General features: G+C 26.3%; 6 protein-coding genes across 6 annotated transcripts; 3 read left to right on the top strand and 3 right to left on the bottom strand.

The window, feature by feature from the left end:
- Positions 1 to 634: 634 nt before the first annotated feature.
- Phum_PHUM399410 (uncharacterized protein) lies at positions 635 to 1,270 on the top strand (the record flags this gene model as incomplete). Its single annotated transcript, XM_002428688.1, has 2 exons — positions 635 to 725; positions 1,155 to 1,270. 2 exons carry the CDS (start codon positions 635 to 637, stop codon positions 1,268 to 1,270), a joined length of 207 nt encoding a protein of 68 aa, XP_002428733.1.
- A 3,305-nt stretch (positions 1,271 to 4,575) lies between these two features.
- Positions 4,576 to 6,889, bottom strand: Phum_PHUM399400 (Sorting nexin-27, putative; the record flags this gene model as incomplete). Its single annotated transcript, XM_002428687.1, has 7 exons — positions 4,576 to 4,644; positions 4,715 to 4,993; positions 5,087 to 5,337; positions 5,478 to 5,782; positions 5,858 to 6,052; positions 6,182 to 6,352; positions 6,630 to 6,889. The coding sequence occupies 7 exons, from the start codon at positions 6,887 to 6,889 to the stop codon at positions 4,576 to 4,578; spliced, it is 1,530 nt and encodes a 509-aa protein (XP_002428732.1).
- Positions 6,890 to 7,740: 851 nt separating this feature from the next.
- On the bottom strand, positions 7,741 to 13,819 carry Phum_PHUM399390 (sodium-potassium-chloride cotransporter, putative; the record flags this gene model as incomplete). Its single annotated transcript, XM_002428686.1, has 21 exons — positions 7,741 to 7,876; positions 7,960 to 8,074; positions 8,160 to 8,314; positions 8,400 to 8,514; positions 8,602 to 8,766; positions 8,929 to 9,107; positions 9,181 to 9,422; positions 9,490 to 9,701; positions 9,792 to 9,927; positions 10,010 to 10,131; positions 10,215 to 10,338; positions 10,420 to 10,527; positions 10,605 to 10,823; positions 10,905 to 11,044; positions 11,116 to 11,230; positions 11,305 to 11,430; positions 11,516 to 11,643; positions 11,712 to 11,961; positions 12,711 to 12,809; positions 12,926 to 13,122; positions 13,714 to 13,819. The coding sequence occupies 21 exons, from the start codon at positions 13,817 to 13,819 to the stop codon at positions 7,741 to 7,743; spliced, it is 3,189 nt and encodes a 1,062-aa protein (XP_002428731.1).
- A 650-nt stretch (positions 13,820 to 14,469) lies between these two features.
- On the bottom strand, positions 14,470 to 14,774 carry Phum_PHUM399380 (uncharacterized protein; the record flags this gene model as incomplete). The annotated part of the gene is made up of 2 exons (XM_002428685.1): positions 14,470 to 14,575; positions 14,665 to 14,774. Coding segments are annotated over 2 exons (216 nt in total), but the record flags the coding sequence as incomplete, so codon positions are not given.
- An 825-nt stretch (positions 14,775 to 15,599) lies between these two features.
- Positions 15,600 to 17,131, top strand: Phum_PHUM399370 (import inner membrane translocase subunit TIM50-C, putative; the record flags this gene model as incomplete). Its single annotated transcript, XM_002428684.1, has 6 exons — positions 15,600 to 15,717; positions 15,888 to 16,120; positions 16,234 to 16,341; positions 16,511 to 16,766; positions 16,849 to 16,952; positions 17,030 to 17,131. The coding sequence occupies 6 exons, from the start codon at positions 15,600 to 15,602 to the stop codon at positions 17,129 to 17,131; spliced, it is 921 nt and encodes a 306-aa protein (XP_002428729.1).
- Positions 17,132 to 18,541: 1,410 nt separating this feature from the next.
- Positions 18,542 to 20,220, top strand: Phum_PHUM399360 (GPI mannosyltransferase, putative; the record flags this gene model as incomplete). Its single annotated transcript, XM_002428683.1, has 2 exons — positions 18,542 to 18,550; positions 18,715 to 20,220. 2 exons carry the CDS (start codon positions 18,542 to 18,544, stop codon positions 20,218 to 20,220), a joined length of 1,515 nt encoding a protein of 504 aa, XP_002428728.1.
- Between the last annotated feature and the right edge of the window lie 2,128 nt (positions 20,221 to 22,348).

The raw sequence follows: 22,348 nt of genomic DNA, 5'->3' as shown, positions 1-22,348 counted from the left end.
ATAAAAAAAAAAAAAAAAAATCATAAAAAGTTTTTTTTCCTAAAAAAAAAAAAAAAATAAATAAATAAACACTGTTCAATTATTCTATTTTAGAGAGCTGTGCGAAAAAACATGATGAAAATTCTTGAAGGCAATGTGATGATGGTAAAGATGAGATACTTTGAATTAATTTAAAATTTAAAATTTGTTTTTTAATTGATAAACTTTCATTCGTTTGAAATAAACGTTGAATTTTATTTAAAAAATTTGAGAAGGTTTTCTCCAAGTTTTAAATCAAATTTATATCTTGATATAAATATACATGTATAAGATTTATAACAAAAAGTTTTACCGAATAAAGTTAAAAAAAAAAAAAAAAGGAAAAGAAAGTAATTAATTTATACGTACCGCCATATTTAATAATTATTTTTAAAAAATTAACAATTAATTTTGTAATAATTATAACGATTTAACGATTTATTCGATAAGTATTTGAAAACGTCTTTCCATTAAATTTTTAAAAGTTTTCAAAAAAATTTTATTCGGTTAATTCCACGTCGGAGCGTACGTCGTCATAGCGTACGTTGTCGTACGTTGTGTTTTCGTTATTGACACGACAATCATTCTCGTGTTCAAATATTATACATGTTAAAAAATGGCATTTACATTGTGGAATTTATTCGAGGCTTCAATATTAGTACTAAATGCAGTTTGTATTTTACACGAAGAGAGATTTTTAGCCAAAAGTAATTAAATTTTATTTTTTAGACTTAAAAACGTAAAATAAAAACAAATTTATCGCAATTTTTTTTTGTTTTATTACAAGATAAACTTTTAACTTAAATGAAACTTTTTTGTGTGTTGTTAATTAATTGATTGATATCATTTAAGTAATTTTTAATTATGTGAAATTTAAAATTATTTAATTTTAAAACAAAATAAAAACTTAATTAAAAATATTTTTTTTCAATTTTTTGCTTTATTTCCTTTGTGGAATGCAATACTAAGATTTAATCTCGAACAGAAGTTTTAAAATAGTATTATTATTATTATTATAACTCAATTATTAAAAAAATAATATTTGAAAACTGTAAAATTAAATATCTTTAATAAGTTTTACACATATCAGTTAATTTGAAATTAATAAATACATAATTTTTTATTTATTTTTTTAGTTGGATGGGGAATCGATAGACAAAATATGCAGGGTTTTGGAGAGGAACCTTCGATTAAACATCAAATATTAAATTTAATTCGTTCAATAAGGACTGTGGCCAGATGTATGTATTAAAACAATTTAATTACTTTTTAACAAAAGATAAATTTTGTAAAGTAATCAGTTGAGTTTGTTTTAAAAACCTAAACAAAATTGTTAAAAAATTTTTTTATTTTATTCGAAAAACAGTTCTTTGAATTTATCATGTACTTATTTTATGTACATATTTTTTTTCATAATACAATAAGATCCCCCCCTGATTACTTTTTATAAATTTATCATGTTTGTTTTAGAAATTCTTTTCTTTTTTTTATTTAAAATATGTTGTTTAGTACATATTTTTTTTTTTTTTCATTATTTTCATTTCAGTTCCTCTTATTTTTCTCAACATATTAGTTATAATAATAAAATTAATATTAGGATGATGTCGGGAAAAAAATATATAAATTTAATAAATTTAATAAATATTTTAAATCAAATCAATTTTTTTAAAAATTTATTTAAAATAATTAAAATCAATTGATAAATCATACTGCGATTGAAACCATTTTTTTTTTTTTTTTTGAAAATTTCTTAAAGATTCCGATAAAATCGAATGCTGAACTTTAATAATATTTATTAATAATAATATTTTTGTATTAAATTTTAATAATCAATAATGTTAAATTCAATTGAGGTTTTTTTTGTTTTATATGAAAATAAAGAAAAAGATTCCGAAAAGATTAAATTAGCATTTATTTTTTAAAAACTTTTAAAGGGTTTACGATACATAACTTTTTTAATAGTTAAATAATAACCCCATATATATTACTAAACACATTTTATATATTGATCTAAGTATTATTATTATTATTATTAACATTAATAAAAAAGTTAGAGAAAAAGTTATAATCCCACATAATAAAAGCATTTTATGAAATACATTTCGACAATTCGAATGTTCCCACTTAAGAAATTTATCGATTTATAATATGTAACTAAACCTTTTGAAAATTTTTTTTTTTTGATAATTAAAAATACAAATTTAACAATTTAATTATGAAAACATTTCATTTGAGGCATTTATTATTTATTTCTTTCATTATTATCATCATCATTCTCATTTTTAATATTTAACGACAAAAGAAAAAAGGTTTCGTTTAATTTCGAATCCATTTGCTCTATTCCATTTTTTCAAATTTCAATCGATAAACTTTTTTTTTCAAATAATTTTTTCTAATCGAACAATAATAATGATAATAATGATAATCTCAGTGGATTTATTTCTAAGAAAATTTTTGGAAAATAATAATAATAATACTTTTTTTTTTTTTTTTTTTGGTAAATTTCATTCGAGGGAAAATGAAAATAAATAAATTTTAACATTTATACATGCATATACGATACAACATAATTTTATTTATTTAAATTTTATATAGAATTTATAATTATCCAATCGTAAAAGCATTTAATTAAAAATTTTTTAATTTTACATAAAATACAAAAAAAAAAAAAAAAAGGAAAAATTTTTTTTTTAAATTTAAAACAATATTATTATTAACAATATTTATATATAACATTCTTCTTCTTCTTCTTTATCTTTCTTCTTCTTTCTTATTCTATTCTTTTCTTCACACTAATGACTAGTTTTTTTTTAAATTTTTTTGTTTATTTTATTTCTTTCTTTTCTTTTTTTTTTTTTTACTATAAAATATTTTTATTTAAAAAAAATAATAAAATTAATAGATGGGACGAAGAAAAAAAGAAAAAAAAAAAAAGATAAGAAAAACGCGATTATTATCATTATAAATTATAAATCTAAAATAAAATATACAATTTTTTTTTATTTATTTATTTTTTTTTTTTTTATTTACAACAAAAATTATATACTATATATATATATATATATATACACAACTGTGATATTAAGCTTAAATTTTTTCTATACAATAAATCAAATCGATCGATCCATCGAACGATAAATCGATTAATCGATGAATTAACAAATAGAGCATTTTTTTTTTAAAATAAAAACAAACGTTTTATGTATCGGAACTTAATAGAAATTATATATAAATAATAATAATAATTTTTAAAACTATTATCATTATCATTATTATTATTATTCTTACTTCTTTCTTTCTTTCTTTCTATACATTTAAAATAATTACAAACAAACAAATAATTAATTAACTTTCTCTTAAGGTACAGATAAAGATTTGTTTTTTATTATTATTATTCTTACATCGTATTTTTATTTATATTAATAATAATAATAGTTAATAATAATTAATAATAATAATAATAATACTTAGTTTATCAACGATTTATCACGTTTTAAAAAAATTTGATATGCAAAATGACTTTTTTTTTTTTGAAAATGACGCACTTTTTTTTCTTCTGCTAAATTTTTCCATTTAAAAAAAAGAGGGGGAGAGAGAGGAAAAGGGGAAAAATTTTCTTTTCGGTTTAGTTTTGGTGTTCGGTAGTGGGGGAGGGGGGGAAAGGGAGGAAGAAGGTAAACCTGAAATAATGAATGAGAACGTTCGAATGTTTTTGTCATAATCACACTCCGACGGGAAATGATAATGTTAAGATTTTATTTTTTCCTTAAAATTTTCAATCAATCAATCAGTCAGTCTTTTAGAATTTTTTTTTTTTTTTTTTTTTTTTGGTCAGTCATAGAGATAATAACTAAGTAAAATAATTTTCCTTCGAGAGTGAGAGAGAGAGAAATACATAGATAGAGTGAGAGAGAGAGAGAGAGAGAGAGAGAAATACATAGATAGAGTGAGAGTGAGAGTGAGAGAGAGAGACGGTAGATAAATGACATCCAGTTCGATTTAAACTTGGAAATTTAACCAAATATTCATTTTAAATCGCTATCGTTATAAATTTATCGTAAACAAGGTACGAAACCTGGAAATAATAATACGCGCCAAATTCAATTTAAAAAAAAATAACATTTAAAATGTTGTTCACTCCACCTCCTCCCCCCCCTTTTTTTTTTTTTTTTTTAAATCGATGCAATCAAACGTCGCAGACGATTTTTTTTTTTTTTTAATTTTTCGATTAAACATTTTTTGGAATGAATTTTTTTTTTTTTTTTTTTTGGAAACATAATCGAAAATTTGGACGAATTGACGTATATGATAGAATTAAAATGAATCAACCTGTACCTGAAGAGATAGTAGGCGAATAATTTCAATTACTATAAAATGTATTTTTTTTTCTTATTCTTCTTAAACTTTCTCCTTCTTGTGTCTGTACGTGGAAACACACGCATCATGACAAATCTCAGGAAAGTTATGAAGGTTGCGTGTGTGTGTGTGTGTGCGTGCGTGCGCGTGTGTCTACCAGTAGGAATACGTAATCAATTATTTTCTACAAAACCCAATTTGTCACTCTCCCGTGTCCTCCCATTTAGACTCTTCTAATATTCTATCGAAACAATCCGACATGAACAAATACTGTAAACAAGGGTAAAATGTTAAACATGTTGCAGAAAGTCTTCTGACACGTTTTCTAGTTTCGACTTACGTAAGGAGTGTGAATTTTAACCCATCGCGGATTCTTGTCAGGTTTTTGATATTGAAAACAAAAGGCCACAGCTTCATCGTCGGCTTCCCATTCTTTTATCGAAGGCCATTCAAATTCGACAACTTGATTTTCTAACGTTCCATCTTCCCGACACGCGTGCAAACGAAAACTTTTCATTCCTACGGCGGCAATCACGTGACCCTCTTTACGACTATCACAAGAACAATGTGGAAATACTACGTCACCGTAACCGGGTAATTCGCGAGCAAGTTGAAGGTACTGAAAATGATTTACAATATATATATATATATATATAAATATGAATAATATAAAAATATAAATATTTAACGCTTTGCGGTTATTATCGAGCACCTCATTTTTTCTTGAAGAATCTTGCAAAGCTTTCAATTGATACAATCTATCTTTTGCAATTATGTGGCCCCTGTTAACTTCATCAATGGTTTGCCAAAATATATATGACGTAACAAGATCGTCGTGTTTTAAACTTAATTCTTTACTCAGAGTGAATATCCATTTTCTGATTGCTAAACACGTCGAACTGGCCGTGCTGTAGTTTTGTATGTATAAATTATGCGGATATTCATTGGGAAGTAATTTTCGTTCTGAAAAACGCAAAAAATTGTTTTTTTTTTTTTTTATATTAATAATTATTTTTTTTTGCTTTATGACATTCACATATTTTAATCAATTAATTAATTTTTTTTTTTTTAATTTCAAATTAAAATTAATTTGTGGTACACACCAAAATTATATTCGACTATTTCAAACAAATAAAAATATTTTGATGAATTTACTGACATTCCAATTTTTCCTATAACCGCTTTATATACTTCTTCTGCATTGGCACTTTTGTAAATGGTTACAGTGACAATTTCCTGATCTGGTAACAAAACTTTGAGATCAACCGGTGAGACATTATCCTGTACATCGCTGTCGGTTAGAAATTCTTGCACTGCATCGCTTTCTGCAATCACTCTAACCGCGCATACTTTTTCTAAGTACTGTTCCAATCCTCTCCTTCTAGAATCCAATTGCTGCTCGCTCAAACTTAATAATAAATAAATGGTTTTTTAAACATCAAAGTAAATTAATCACATTACATAATTTTCGTTTTAAACATACACGAATGGCCATTTTCCTGGTAGTTTAGGAAATGAAAATCCTTGAAAGTCCCTTTTAAGTTGAGTGTGCAAATTTGAAAATTCTCTGTACCTTCTAGAACACAAATGTCTACCAGCCATATATATGTTAAAAACAACATATCTGTCACCTCCTCTTTCAAGGTAATGATAATCAGGTATAGAGATTGGAAGGGATCTGCAACATATTTAACATATTGATCGCCCAATGGTGTCTAAAATTTTTATATAATAATAATGACTCATATATATATAAAAAATCAATAATTACAAAAAATTTTCAAAAAGTTTTATTAAATAAATTTACCTCTTTTCTGAATAATCTATACAAGCATATGTAGGAGCATCATCTGATGGTTCCAATCTTTCCGCTTCCTGCGGAGTCACCGATATCACAGTCAAAGTAAGAACATCTCCACCTGACTTAATGAGCTCAACAACTTGTTTATGTGTAGCTCCTTCAACTGAAGCACCATTACTGTAAACAAAATGAATGAAAGTATTGTAAGTAAAAAAATAAATTTTTAATTGTTATATCATTAATTGAAATAACGACCAAAGTTGTTATACAAAATAGAAAAGCACCTCAACACCTAAACTATTATTATTATTATTATTATTAATGAAGTCAATCAATTGTAAAATCAAGAGTTGACATTTACGTTATTCAAAACGTATTATTGTGAAATGTTTACGTATTGTTAAAACTATTGTTATATCTATTATAGAAACGTTGTTGATTATAATTTACTTACACTTCAAGAATTCGATCACCTTTACGAATTCCTGCTTTTTCTGCAGCTCCGCCTCCAAGAACAGCAGAGACATGTTGCAAAGGTGCATAAAGTTCACCATTGATGCTACGTAGCTGTCCCCCTTCACTAACCTGACCCCTCACATTAAACCCAAACCCCGTTTCAGTTTTGTAAATCGTTACGGCTCGAGGTCCCAACGGTGTTTGTTTTGTTACATTTTGATCAGACTTTAAACTGTGTTCGAACTCGCTATCGGCCATTTTTACTACAACTTAAATTTTCAGGATGTCCAACTTAAAATTAAAAAAAAAAAAAAAAATTCAAATAAATGGTTTTTCGTTGCAACTTGTTAATAAATTTTACTTTTAATTTCAAAAAGTTTTAATATAATGTAAGTAAATCACTTTTATAAGTTTTTTTTTTTAATAAAGTGAAAGCAAAAATTGTCACAAACGTTTATTTTCCGTCACCGAACGCGTCGATTAGATACTAGGACAAGTAAAAAACTCAAGTATGATTCATTTTTTCAGTTTAGTCACATAAATTTGAATCTAAGATAAATTTAATACTTTTAAATATTTAACAATTTCAATAATATTTTTAATTTAAAATGTTTTTAAATGCACACGTACTTAAAAAAATATTTATACTTTATCAAACACATTGAAAAAAATTAATTAAAATATGATAGCTGTGGTGTGATGGAGATTTCATTAAAGTGACATTTTCATTTTTAGTTTTCAAATTTTTTTTTTTATTAATAAACAAGAAAATTTTAAAGATTTACATTAAATATTTTTTTTTTTTTTTTTTTGCATAATCATAATTTCATTTATAATAATAATAATAATAATATTTATTTTATAATAAAATTGATAAAATCAACGAGTAAAAAAAAAAAAAAAAAAAAAAGTTAAAATATCTTTTGGCAGTTAATAAAAATTAATTTATTTATAAAAACAGGTTTTTTTTTTTCTCATCTAACTCATTAATCAAGCATTTAAAATTCATACCTTATATGTATATTAAAAATGTAAAAAAAAAAAAAAAAAAATTGATTTTGCTAAAGCAGTGTTTCACTAAAAAAAAAAAAAATTACATGTAAATTATTTTACGAATAAAATGTCAATACAGAATTTTGATTGCCTCTAACTAATAAATATGGTGGCATTCCTTTAGTTAATAATTCTAACCAAGCCATATACATTGGAGCCGATACTAATCCTTTTCTTGGCACTGGCAATGTCCTATTAATATTATTTAAAAGTAAAAAACAGTCATGGAAGAAGGCTAAATAATTTATGGGAAAGATATAATCTTTTTAACTTACATAACGATAAAAGCTGCATCAGATGAATGTTCTCTTAAAAGCTCTCTAAGTCTCATATGTCTGTTACTTTTTTCTCTTAAATTATGATACTCTGTATCGGAAATCACTATTGATTCTATTGATTTTAATAATAATAAAAATAAAAATAATAATAGTAATACTGTTTATTTAATTTCAGATGGAGATATTCATTGACTTACTATTTTCTTCTGTCACTTGATCATCTCTAACTCGAAAATTTTGTACCAAACCATCGAATTCAATTCTTGAAGATGTTTGAGCTTTTTTCATAATATCAGGTATAACTATGACATCTTTGCAACTTATTCTAAATTTTGATAACAATGCTGCCAGCCTTAAAAAAAAAAATTAAAAGTAATTTTTTAAAGTTTTAAAATTAATTTTTAAATTGATGTGTTAAATTTTATTTTAATATTAACTTTCTTTGTTCCTGATCTAGTTCATCGGCGTTACTACACAATGAGAAAACTCTTAGTCTGCATTCGGAAAATATGGATCTCGTGCTTAATATATAAGGTATGAGTAATGTCAAACCTGAAAATGATTATCATTAACGTTATGTCGATGGGTAAGGGGGTGGGGGAGGGGGTTAACCGGTATCCTTTTTTGACGATTTGATACCTCCATCATCGTATAGCCACCACACATCAATATTTCCAGCCGTTTGTCTTTTACGAAAATGCATTAGACTATCCAAAACATCTTTTGAAACGGGATTACCATCTAAATCTAACGGTTGTCTTTCTACCTTTGGCACAATGGTACCCTTAAAACGACTTCTTAAAACTTTTCGCCTTTTTTCTTATGACTTTCTTTAAGGTCTCCGGATGGTGAATTGGATATTTTTTTACATTCCGTTTCGCTATCTTTAATAGAAAAAAAAAAAGAAAAAAAAAATGGCGCGAACTCATAAAGTTTTATACAAAAATTGAACTTGAAACTTGTTACCAGAAGAAAGATGATTGGATGAATTGTTTCTATCAATGAGTTTTTTATTTCTTTTTCTACGTTTTCTTTCTCTTTCGTTTTCAGGTGCCACTAAATCTTCATCTTGTATTCTATTCGAATAATCCAAACCTGAAGGCATTCGAAGAATTCCTATGGCTAAATGCCTGTCTAATGCACCGCTGTGAAATCATTATTATTATTAAAATTTTTTCGAGTTGATTAACGGTTATAAAGAAAAAAAAAAATTTTTACTGTATGACGTTAAAATATTGTAGAAGTTCGTCCAAACTGCATTTTTTCCACGTCGATTTGTAACCCATCAGCAACATATTCGGTCTCAATTTTCCAACTCCCACGTTTTGCATTAATGATCGAGCACCGGATTCGAAATTTTTTGCTGCTACCACATTGAAAAATCCTTTTACTTTATGATGTGCCAACCATCTATGACCTCTCTTTGTTAAATTATCAATTTCTCTTTGCGAAACTTCTTCCTGGAAATGCCTTTTTTTTTTTTTTAAACCATTCATTGTTTTATTAATTTCGTTTCGATAAACTTACGGGTACTATGTGTGAAGAGATTAAAAGTGATAATCCTTTGACAACGAGATTACCAAAATGTACCAACGGAGGTCGCCATCCTGGCAAACCGCTCAATATGACAATTTGCGGCCTGTAATTCTTCACATGTTCTTCCATGTAGTTCAAGTCAATAACGGAACGCAATGCAATGCTATAACACTGAGCTTGAGTCGAGGATCCCCAATTGACATCTGCATAATTATTTATACTTTTATTAAACTTATTTACCATCCATTACCCGGTTTTATGTAGGAAGAACAAAAAAAAAATGCACATGTAACCTGGTTTTCTGTAGGAAACGTATAGGTACAACGTTACAACCACTACAAAAGTTATTAATGCCGTCCACCAAGATATTAAAAACATGACCAGAATGCATAATAGGGTCCCCAATAAACTGACCCAAGCATTGTAGTACTAAAAAAAAAAAAAAGTTATTATTATCATTATTATTAGACATTTTTTGAATTTAAATGATTACAATTTGTTTTTTAATTACTTTGAATGCAGGTCTCCATCCGGGACTCTTCGATATGGAAGCATGAAACACCGAAAAATTTATCAAAGCATAAGCCGTCAGAAAAAAATTGGATAGAAGTGGTGCAATGGCGTTCAATTGTGCTGCATTAATGAATCAAAATGAATGAGTGACGTCATTTCTGTCATTATTATTATTATTATTTTTAATGGGTTCATCTGTTTACCTATTAAAATACAAGCGAACGACGTGCAAAAAACCAGAACGTAACCTCGTACGGGATCGTTGTTCGCTCCGTAGCCTTCGGAAAAAAAACCTATAAAAGGATATAATTTGTCCTTCGCCAAAGCCTGCAAAAGTAAGGATTAAGGTATTAGTATTAAAGTTTAAATGTCGATTGAAATGATTAAAACAATTTTTTTTTTAAATACTTGAAGAACTCTTGGAGCTCCAACTAAACTAGCTATAGCCGATGATAAGGTAGCAGCAAAACAACCACCGTAAATCAATGGACCCCATAGGGATGCCAATTCCATCGCCTAAAAAAAACAGAAAAAGATTCCTGTCGAAAATCAACGTTTCAATCAAAAAGAACTAAGGTTTATAATAGACAAACCTGACTGTCGTTTTGTAAACCGTAACTACAACTTCCAATCGTGCAATTGGTTACATATAGTAATGGATTCGATTCATTTAATCCTTTTATGTAATCTTCGACGTCTCCAGATGCATCTCTCAGAACGCAACCTCCAACCATAAAAGCATAGGCAAGATAAGATAAAAAAGTAACGAATATGGCAAGGAGAGTACCTTTAGGTATGGCACTGCTCGGATCCTGTAAAATTTATTTTTAATTTAAAAATTGTAAATTCAACGGTTTTTTTTTTTTTTTTTTCCATTCGGTAGGAATTATTACTTTTAAATCTCCCGAAAGGTTCGCTCCAGCAACGATACCAGTTACTGCTGGAAAAAAAACAGCAAAAACGGAAAAGAAATCGTGTTCTATACCCTCGTGTAATTGATATGAGGAAAAAAAATTTTTGGTAAAAAGTTCACCTGAAATAATTAAACTCATCATTATTATTATCATCATCATCATCATCATTATTTCATCGATTTTCACGTACCGTTATACCCAACAAATCCTTTGGCGATTTCTTCTTGATTTTTCGGTCCCACAATCGTTCCTATCACGAAATCCAATTGTGATAAAATCAGGACGATGAGGAGCACCATCTGAGTCTGGACATCATGACAAACGAAGGTGAGAAAATCAATTAATGACGTCATAAAAGGAAATTTTTTTCATAACTTACTCTTGTCACCCAATCCATGCCAACAATGGCGAGTATCAATATTAAAATAAGCGTTAAAGTTCCCACCAATCTTATATCGTTTACATCTCCATCGATTATTATCAAATCAAAAGTTTTCAATAAAGTCTGAGGAATGGAGAAAACATGTTTTTAAAAAAATTAATTTTATTTATTTATTTATCAGGTGATGATGATGTTGAGGAGGTCATACCTGAAGAGATTCGCAAAATCCTACGATGTACATGGCAACAGCAACGGAATTGGCAAGTGTGAACATGAGTCCGATAGCACCACCGAATTGTGGGCCCAATGATCGAGATATCATGTAATACACGCCTCCTAAATCCAAATTGGAAATTAATTAAGGTAAACAAAAATTATTATTATTATTATTTATACATTCTTACCCCCTTTTATTTGACCGTTCGTACACACGGCCGACATGGATATGGTCGTGACGATGGTGACAACGTTTGCCAGACATATAATTAAAGCCCCTTCGCCTATTCCCGCTTGTCCGACGACCCAAGACAACCTTAAAAAAAGCATGACTCCCCAAATGTTTAAAAGACATCTCATAAAGACACCGTCCAACCATCCGAATTTTATTATTTTACCCTGAGGTTCTGAATTTTCTTCATCTTTTTCCCTCTGTACCTGTAATTATCATCATTATCATTATCATTATTAACCGTCATTTCCGAACTATAGCAAAATAACGTAAATTTTTATGTGTGTGTGCTTGTCGTCGTGGTCGTCATCGTCAATCGACCCATCACGTCAATTAATGTCAGACATTAATAAAGTCACGTGGTTCATTTTTTTTGGTCATGCTAAAAATTTTTTTCTTCGACATTAATTTATATCGTTGACCCGATAATTTAATATTAATTAATGGCGCTTGTGAGAAAAAAAAAAAAAAAAAGCAAACGTGATAATACGTGTATGTGTGCACCTGATTAACGGCAGAAAAATTTTGCGTTAGAGAAAATTCGAAAGAAAAATTCTATCAGAAGTTGTAAGAGGTAATGAAAAAAAAAATAAAAATAAAAAAATAATAATAGTAACGAAATGTATTTTTTTTTTTTTTTTTTTTTTGCTTCGTTTGAATTGGTGCAATTATTTTCCGCCCGTCGGAAAATTACACACGCACGCACGCACACACGCACAGCCTTTTTAATTCTCCTTGTAAAATTTTTTTTCTTTTAATGGATTAACAAGTTCTGAGACGCGAAATAATTGTTAAAAGTTTTTTTTTTTTTTTCCATCTTCGTCTGTCTGTCTCTCTCTCTCTCTAAATATTTTTGTCATTGTTTTAAAATTACGACCTGGGGGGGGGTGGGGGTGAATCGTGTCGTAATGATAATAATAATAATAATAAGAGTTAAGGGTGATAAAACACAAACCTTTTCGTGAAATCGATCGTTATGAAGAGCATCCAAAGATGGTCGTTGTGCGTGATGAACGCTGTTGAAATCTTTATAATGTTCCAATCTCGGCAATGCCTAGTTTCGTGGGGGTGTGTGCCGGGGGGGGGGGGGCGGAAAAAATAAAAAAGTTAAAAATTATTTCATCGCAAAAAATGATTTGGATGTAGAATTTTTTTTTTTCTATTTCTTACCTCTCTCGTATATTCCAAAAAATTTTTAGAAATTTTTGGATCGTACACGTACGTGTTGTTGTGATTTGTTGTTTGTCCATGTTTTTGAGAATTTGTTGCTGTTGTTGCTGTTGAATTATTTAACGGTTTATCATATTCATCCGTTTCGTCGTAATTATCAATTTCAATATTTGGTATAGTTATACGATAGTCAGAACCTGATAAAAAAAAAAAAAAAAAAAAAAAAAAATTTTTTTTTTTTTTTTAAGAACGAGATGGTTGTCGGTTGTTTAAATTCGTTTGTCGAATAAAAAAATTTTTTAATAATTTTCTTGTTGAGTACAAGACGACAACAACCAGAACAACAACAACAACAACAACAACGACTACTGACCTCGCTTAAAATTATTATTGTACGTGAACATATTAAAAAAAAAAAAAACATTTTTTTAATGACTCTAATTTTTTTTTTAAACGAATATTATTTACTTTAATTTTAGAATAATTTGACATTTTTTTTTTTATTATGATCATCTCTTATCATCGAGTGGAAAACAAATAAAGGGGGTGGGGATCGGGGGGGGAGAGAAGGGAAGGGGTAAAAGTTGATTTTTAAAAAAAAAATTATTATTATTGTAATAATAATATTGTTGTGTATAATAAAGCAGTAGAAAAAAGTATTTTTTATCAATTGATTATTCGAGCCTTTACCTTTTTTCAATAATAATAATAATAATAATAATAATAATAATAATAATGATTAAAAGTTGAAAAAAAAGGAAATTTTTCTTTTATTATTATTATCTTACCTGGACCAGTTTCATCTCCATTATTTATAACTTTAGCAACTTGAAATCTGGAATTATCAGTCGTTATTAATTTTTCACCGACGACGTTTTTATAATTTTTTTTCATTTTGATAACGACAAAAAAAAAAAAAAATAATAATAATAATAATTATCGATGAATGAATTCGTTCGTAACCGCGTAAAAAATTTATTATTGGAAGTTTAATTTTTTTTTCTTTTTTTTTTTATGTATTAAAAACTATCATTTTTTAAATATGATACTATATATAATTAAAAAAAATTTTTAAAAAAAAAAATATTATTACGCCTGTGTCACGTTGAGTAAATTATTTGCACTGTGACATTTTTCGACGGTAATTTAGTTTAATAAAAAAAAAAAAAAAAAAAAAAGTTTAAACCATTAATGTATGTATGACCCTAAGCGTGTTGTTAATCCACCTAGTGGGTTCAAATGTTACTAAAACAATTTTCACAAATTTTCATTTATTATTATTATTATTTTATTATCGAGTGATGACAATAATAATGAAGTGACAAATTTTTAATTTGGAAAAATAAGAATAAATAATTTTACAAAAACAAAAAAAATATTTTTTTATTCATGCATACAAATTTGAGAAAAAGAAGAAAAAGTAATGAAATAACAATTTTTAAATTTTTGTAAAATAAAAATTAATAATTAATGATGTACCTTTAATTAATAATTATTATGAATGATTCGATTAAAATATATATATATTTATATATTAGATAAAATTATGACCAAAATAAAATAGCATTGGCCATTAATATACAACTAAATGCGACATAAGGACTCTTTCTTTCTCCAATTCTTGCACATTTCCAAAACGTTCCCATAAATCTGAAATAAATAATACAAATTGTGGATTTATTTTTTAGGTTCGTATATAAAACAGTGTGGAAATTTTAAACAAAATAGTTTTTACTAACCCAACTTTATTACGATCCAATAGACTGGGAACGATTGCTCTTAAATACGTACAAGTGCATATTAATAATAAAATAACCGTCAATAAACTTTGAAAATTGAATAAGGCGGACTAAAATATACCCAAAAAAAAAAAAAAAATACAAAAATGTTAATTTAAATAAATTTTAATTCATTCAATAGTATTACAGGTTGTTGAGTATGTTTTTTGGCATTAATGTAAAGTTTGTGATAAAAGTTGGATTGATTTACGTAAAAACAAATGGAAAATGTAATAAATTAAAAATTTACCATGTTAATTATTTGTTCAGAAAAACTAATAAGACGGAACGTATGTTTGATATAAAATTAATTAATTTTCAATTAACTGTCAGTATTAGTCAATGTAGACATGTTTGTCTAGTTACACGAAAAAATAAACGTATGCGTAGTCTTATTATCAATATGTCGGCTATGTTTTTGTTTTTAACTGAGTACACGATAAAATTTTTGAACATGTGAAGGTACATTGATAGTGAAATAAACAAAATTTAAATAGAAAATAATATGGCTGTTCCTAGTTTAAATTGCTTAAAAGTTTCACGATATTTGTTAAAATCTGTTAGCGAATCTGTTAAGTCCAATTTTAGAATTAGACATTATAGTGTATGTTATTTTAATAAACAGAATCATCCGGTGTGTTTAAAACTTAAACCCCAGCAGTTGTCACGTTTCGAATTTAGTAAGTATAAAAATAAAATGATTAAAGTTATTGAGAATTTATAAGAGTATGCTTTATTAAATATTGATTTTCACTTCAGCAACAGCTTTAAGGTACTTTAGTAAAGATAAAAATACCACCGATGATAATAGTATTAAAGACAGTCTTCGAAATGATGTAAAATCAATAGAACAAAATAAAGATGAAAATGAAAAAGAAAAAATTGAACAACAAAAAATGGAAGAAGAAGAAGCCAAAAAAAGAGATGCCACATGGAAAACGATGAAATATAGTTTTATTGCATTCGGTGCATCTTTTGGATTATTCGGAAGCTATATGATATATCAATTAGGTAGTAAAATATATTAATATAAAATTATTATTAATTTTGCAAAACTTGTGTCCTTATCAATTTGTGTTACATTTTGTTACTTAAACAGTATTTAAATCATAAAATGCTTTAATCATTATTAACAAAGGTTAAAATAAACCTAAAAATTTAAAATTTGATTCTATTCATTATAGGTAGCCCGAAAGTTGATGAGAATGGAAATATTATCGAAGATGAGTTCAGTGGCATGCCACCTTTACAACAATTTACCAGTAGAATATGGAGGGAATTGAATTATTATCAGAAAATGATTCAAGAACCTTCTAGAAAAAAATTGTTACCTGATCCCTTAACCTATCCTTACATTCAACCACCTTATACATTGGTTTTAGAAATGACTGATGTTTTAGTACATCCCGATTGGACAGTAAGTGTGTATATTTCAATCTATAATATTAAAATTTGTTTTATAAAATAAAACTTTTCAAGTTGGAACAATTTAATTCGATGATTATAATATCGTCTCAAATATATTTTCAGTATCAGACCGGATGGAGATTTAAAAAACGACCTGGAGTGGATCATTTTTTAGAACAAGTAGCTCCGCCATTATTTGAAATTGTTGTTTTTACAGCTGATCAAGGAATGGTAAATGAATCAGTCGTTTTAATGTTCATATAAATTTTTAGAAATGTTATGATCGTAAAATGTCATAAAGTTTCATTAACATTTTTTTTTTTTTTTTTTTGTTTTCGTTAAAAGATGTCTCTGACAGATGGTTTTCATTGATGATTCGAAATTGAATTTTTATTTCCAGACTGTCTTTCCAATACTTGATGCTTTAGATCCGAACGGTTACATTATGTATCGTTTGGTGAGAGATGCTACACATTTTGTCGATGGACATCACGTAAAAGATCTTAGTTGTCTTAATAGAGATCTCAAAAAGGTAATCGTGGTCGATTGGAATCCAGATTCCGTGAAATTTCACAGGTCAAATACGATATTGGTGCCTCGTTGGAAAGGCAACGACGATGATTTAATGTTGGTGGATTTGGCTGCCTTTTTAAAAAGTATGAAAACAATTTTCCAGTTGTAATTTCATCACCTTTTATATTAAAAGTAAATAATATTTTCTCTTCTCTTATATCACAGCCATAGCTTTAGCCAAAGTTGATGACGTCAGAGAAACGTTGGAATATTATCGACAATTCGATAATCCAGTTGAAGCTTTTAGAGAGAATCAAAGGAAGTTGCTTGTGAGTCTGGTTTAAAACAATTTTTATTAAAATTTTAAATTCTATTTATTTATTTATTTATTTATTTATCAATTCAGGAGCAAATAGAGGAGAAACAAAAGTTAGATAAAGAAAAGCCGACTATATTGACAACGCGAGGATCGTGGAGTCCAAGTTTTTTAAACAAAAAACCCCAGTGAAGAAAAAATTTTGAAATTTCGTTTCGTTAAGGTTTTGTTTAAACACGTAATAATAATGATGATAATTTATTCGTAATGAATATTACATAATTTATATAAAATACGTAGAAAGTGTTTTAAAATAATAATAATTATTTTATTGGTTATTATTTTAAAAACTCGCTACCGTTTTTCTATTTTTTTTTTTGAAAATTGTCTGGTTTAAAGACGCAGGATTTACATGATTTTTTACCATAATTGTGTAATTTAGAATTTCAAATAAAGAATTAGTATCTTTTTAAAAAAAAAAAGAAAAAAAATAAATATAATGATAATGATATTAATAATAATAATAATAATAATTTATTGATGGAGTTAAAGTAAAAGTAAAAATTTAGTCGTCATTAAAGAGAAAAAATTTGCAAAATATTTGACAGCAAATTTTGTTGATCACGAATGTTTTCTTCGATAAGTTTGTAATAATAATAATAATTCAACAATGTGAAAAATTTATTGTTTGAAAATAATTTATAATTTGGTCGAAGAAATTTCATAATTGATTTAAAAAGAAAACAAAAAATTAGGGATTTATTTATTATATCCCATTTAAAATTTTTTTTTTTCTCTGTCGTTTAAAGTAATTTTTGAAAAGCTTCAAATTGTGTATTTATCACTATATTCGATATTCTTGTTATTTCAATAAAAAAAAAAAAGAAGTTTTTAAATTGAAAAATCATTTATTGTAATTTATTTTTAAAGAATCATTTATCATAATCGTTCAGAATCATTTATTTCGAAATAGAAATTTTTTTCCCCAAAATGATTTTTTACTGAACAGTTTGCGTATGTGAATAGTCAGATTTTAGTATTTTTTTTTTTTTTTTTTTAAATTAATTAATTTGATTTATATTTAATTAAAAAGAAAAGTAAAAATCAATACATAAAATGTGTAAATACCGGTACGTTTTAAATAAATTTATTCCCATAAAAGTATTTAGTTAATTATTAATTTATTTGTGAAAAAAACTTTATTTAATATTTATCTCATGTAGAGAACAAAAATATTAAGATAAATTTTGACAAAAGAACTCTTGAAAAAATATTTTATTATTATAAATTTTATATAAAAACACTTAACCTAAAAACTCATTGAAGAGAAGTTTTTAAATGTGAAACAGAAAAAAAAAAAAAAACAATATGGTAAACAAAAGCGAGGTTGCCATGGTAACCGCGGCATATTTACGTGTAACACAGTTGAGTAACATGGAGATTGTTTTCGTTTAATGACAATTGATTATTTAATTATTTATAATTCTTTTTTAATTCATTTCTGTGTTTAATTTTCGTTTTAAAACATTTACACGATGACTTAAAACATTGAATTTATATAATTTATTGTGTGTGAATCATTCGAATTAGAAAGTGTTTAATATGAAAAAGGTGAGAAATGTAAACATAACCTCTTTTTGTTTGAACAACATTAATAAATTTGTATATTCGAATTTAATTTTAATGCTCTGCCATTGTTAAATAAATTTTTAAACTCAAAGGCACATTTTAATTTAATTTAATTTATTTTCAGTGTTAATTTGTAAATTTTCTAGGAAGCGGGAAAGGAAAAAATAATGGTTTATTCACTGGAAGAAAAAGTTCAAAATTTTGCAATATGTTCTCGTGTTGGAATTATATTATTGCAATTTTTATCAAATTTAATAATTCCAGATCATGATGCGAATGTTTTTCAAAAACCATTGAATTTGAGTTATACAAAAACTCGAATTGATAAAATCACTGAATTATTATTTAAAGGTTTAACACATTGGGATGCTCAATATTTTTTACATATTTCCGAATATGGTTACACTTACGAAAACACAATCGCTTTTTTTCCACTTTTCCCAGTTATAATTAGACAGTTGAGTAACTTAACATTATCAATGTTAAACTACATAAGTTTTTATTTTCATTTAAATAACTTGATGTCGATGCACAGCTTGTTGATAATAGTATCAGTTTTATTTAATAATTTATTATTTATTTACACTTCGAAAATTTTATTTAATTTAAGTTTAGTCGTTTTGAAAAGTCAAAAATTGGCATTCATATCGTCAATATTGTTTTCCATCAATCCAGCGAGTATATTTTTTTCAGCAGTTTATTCAGAATCCCTGTATTGTTTTTTGATATTTTATGGACTTTTACAAATTAATAAAAATAACAACGTTCTCAGTTGTTTGATAATGGGAATGACTGGAGCAACTCGTTCAAACGGTTTGATAAATTTAGGTTTTGTGATTTATCAATACATAAAAATGAGATTCAAAACGAAAACATTACTCATGTTTAGTTTGGTTTTTAGCATGGGAGTTTTTTTAACAATTATTCCATTCGTTATTTATCAAATGTATTGCTACGTTAAATTTTGTCATCCCCATCGGGAAAACTTACCGTTATTTATTCGACAATATGGCGTATCGAACGAGTACGTGTTTCCGGCTAATAGATCAACGTGGTGTAATGATTCTTATCCGATAGCTTATTCCTACGTACAAAATCGTTATTGGAACGTGGGATTTTTAAATTATTACGAATTAAAACAATTGCCAAATTTTCTTTTAGCATTCCCAATGATTTACATCGTGGGTAGGGGAACGTACGATTTCGTTAAAAATTATAAATTTTCTTTAATTTTTTTGGGGATCGTTGATAAAGAATTGGAAGGAGAATTACCCTTGAGAATATTTCCGTACGTTGCACACGTCGCATTTTTAACAATTTTCGGTATTTTAATGGTACACGTTCAAGTAATAACGAGATTGTTGGCTTCGTCGAGTCCGTTGCCATATTGGTATTCGGCCATAGCTTTGTCGAAAACGATAAAAGTTCCCGCGGAACGTGAGACAGTGTTGGACAAATTAAATAAAAAAAGGGAAAAAAGTCGCGATAGTTGTTTTTACGAGTGCGACAAAACGAAAAATAGTTATTGGAAAAATTTTCTTTTCACCGTTGAAAATTCATTTGAAAAATATCCGTTATTTATAAAATGGTATTTCATAATTTATTTTTTTATCGGTACCGTTATGTTTTCCAATCGGTTACCGTGGACGTGAGTTTCGCGCCTTTATTTAAATTTTTAAAATTTAAAAATTGTTCCACCATCTCGCGCATAACGAATAACAAACAAAAAAACCGTTAAAAATTTTTTTTAAATGTTTTTGTTTTTTTATTATTCATTCGTTACGAAAATTATAATTATCACTATTATTATTATTATTATTATTATCGTTTTCGTTTTCGAATATCCTAATGTAAAATAACGACTTTAAATAATAAATAAATTAAATATTAAATGGTCTCTCATGCATGTTCGTTAAATGGTTTTTGACTTTAAATAAAACAAATTTATTTGTTAATTACAAAATAGGAAATGTGTAAAGTAGTGTATTATCATTATTATTATTAATTTAATAAATTGATTAATAAAATTTAAATTTTGAAAATTTTATGTAAAATAATAAGAGTTATATCAATTTGTTAATAATGTTGTGTTTTCGTTTGTGTGTTTTCGTTCGTGAAAAAAAAAAAAAAAAAAAACTAAAAATAAATAAAATTATAAAGTAATTTAAAGTTGTTTGTGTTTGTGTTTGTGTTTGTTTTATATAATATGTGATTTTAACGGTCGCCGATTTGAAATCATTTAAATTTTACAAACGACTATTTACAGGTAAATATATTATTCTGTTTGTTTGTTAATTTTTTTTTTTTTTTTTTTTTTTAAAACAAGAATTCGGTTTTTGATGATTTAATCGTTATTTATTAAAACGTGAACGAAGATGATGATCGTGGCATTAATTTCGAACGTGGTACTAATAAAAAAGAAAAAAAACGTTTTTCTATACATTTATTATTATTATTTATACAATGTATGTTTTTATCAAAGATAAGTTTTTTAAATTTTTTAAAATATTTTTGAAAGAAGTTTTTTTTTTTTTTTATAATTTTGTTTTTTTTTTTAATATTATTTATATTTTCTTTTAAAATTATGTTGTTGTTGTTGTTGTTGTTATTGTTGTTGTTGAGGTTGTTAAACGTTTTTTCATCGTGTTTGTTTATATTTTATCGGTTGCTACGAAATCCCTAAAAAAAATTTTCCCGTGATAGGGAGACTTCGCATTTTGTTTATCGAGAGAAAAGGGGGGCCCATGCACACAAAAAAAAAAAATTACCACGAATAATTTGTTTTAATTAAAATCACCGGATTCAATATAATTTATTGTAATTTTATTCATCATCATCATCATCATCATCATTATCGTTTTCGTTCATTTTATAAATTTTATGGAGAACAAAAAACAAAGAAAGGAAAAAAAAATTCGGATACGTTTATTTTTTATTATAAATATTTAATTTGATGATAATAATAATAATAATAATATTTTTGGTACGGTAAAGTAATAAAATAAAAATTTTTAAATTATTAAAATATTTAATTATAAAAATAAATAAGAGAGAGAGAGAGAGAGAGAGAGAGAGAGAGAGAGAGGGGAGGGTAAGAGAGAAAGAAAGAGATTAATTGAATGAAAATTAATATAATATACTTTTAATAATAATGAATTAAAAAAAGAAAAGAGGAAACAACCGGTTTGTTAAAATTTACTTTCATCATCATCATCAGTATCATTATTATTATTATTATTATTATTATTATTATTATTATTAGTATTTTATTTTTTTTGACAAAAGAAATGAATAATAATAATAATAAATGCCTTAAGGAAAATAATAAAAATTGAAATTGCTTAAAATTTTCAATTAAAAAAAAAAAAAAAAAAAAAAAAAACAAGGGAAAAATGAAAGGAAAAGGAAAAATGGAAAAAAATAAAAAAAGGATGAAAGAAAAAAAAAAAACCCTTTGAAAAAAAAAAAAATTTTTTTTTTCTTTTCTTTTCTTTTCCCGTTTCCCGTTTTTGGTACTTACAAAAAAAATAAAAAAAAAAATAATTTTTTAATTTTGTTTAAAGTTTTTTTTTTTTTTCCCTTTTGAAGGAAATTTTATTTCGACTGTTTACTATTTATACCTTCGGGAAGGCCGATTATGAAAAAATTACGTTAACAAAATTTATTATTATTATTATTATTATTTTTTGTTGGTGCATTAGTTTTTTTAGGATTCATGATGGTGGTGGTGGTGATGATGGTGGAGGTAGTAGTGATGGTTGTGAAAGTTGTGGTGGTGGT

Source organism: Pediculus humanus, genomic scaffold, assembly GCF_000006295.1.
Source record: "Pediculus humanus corporis 1103172107910 genomic scaffold, whole genome shotgun sequence".
Lineage (NCBI taxonomy): Eukaryota > Metazoa > Arthropoda > Insecta > Psocodea > Pediculidae > Pediculus > Pediculus humanus.
Note: the sequence above shows the minus strand (reverse complement) of the source record. Positions and strands in the feature narration are given on the sequence as shown.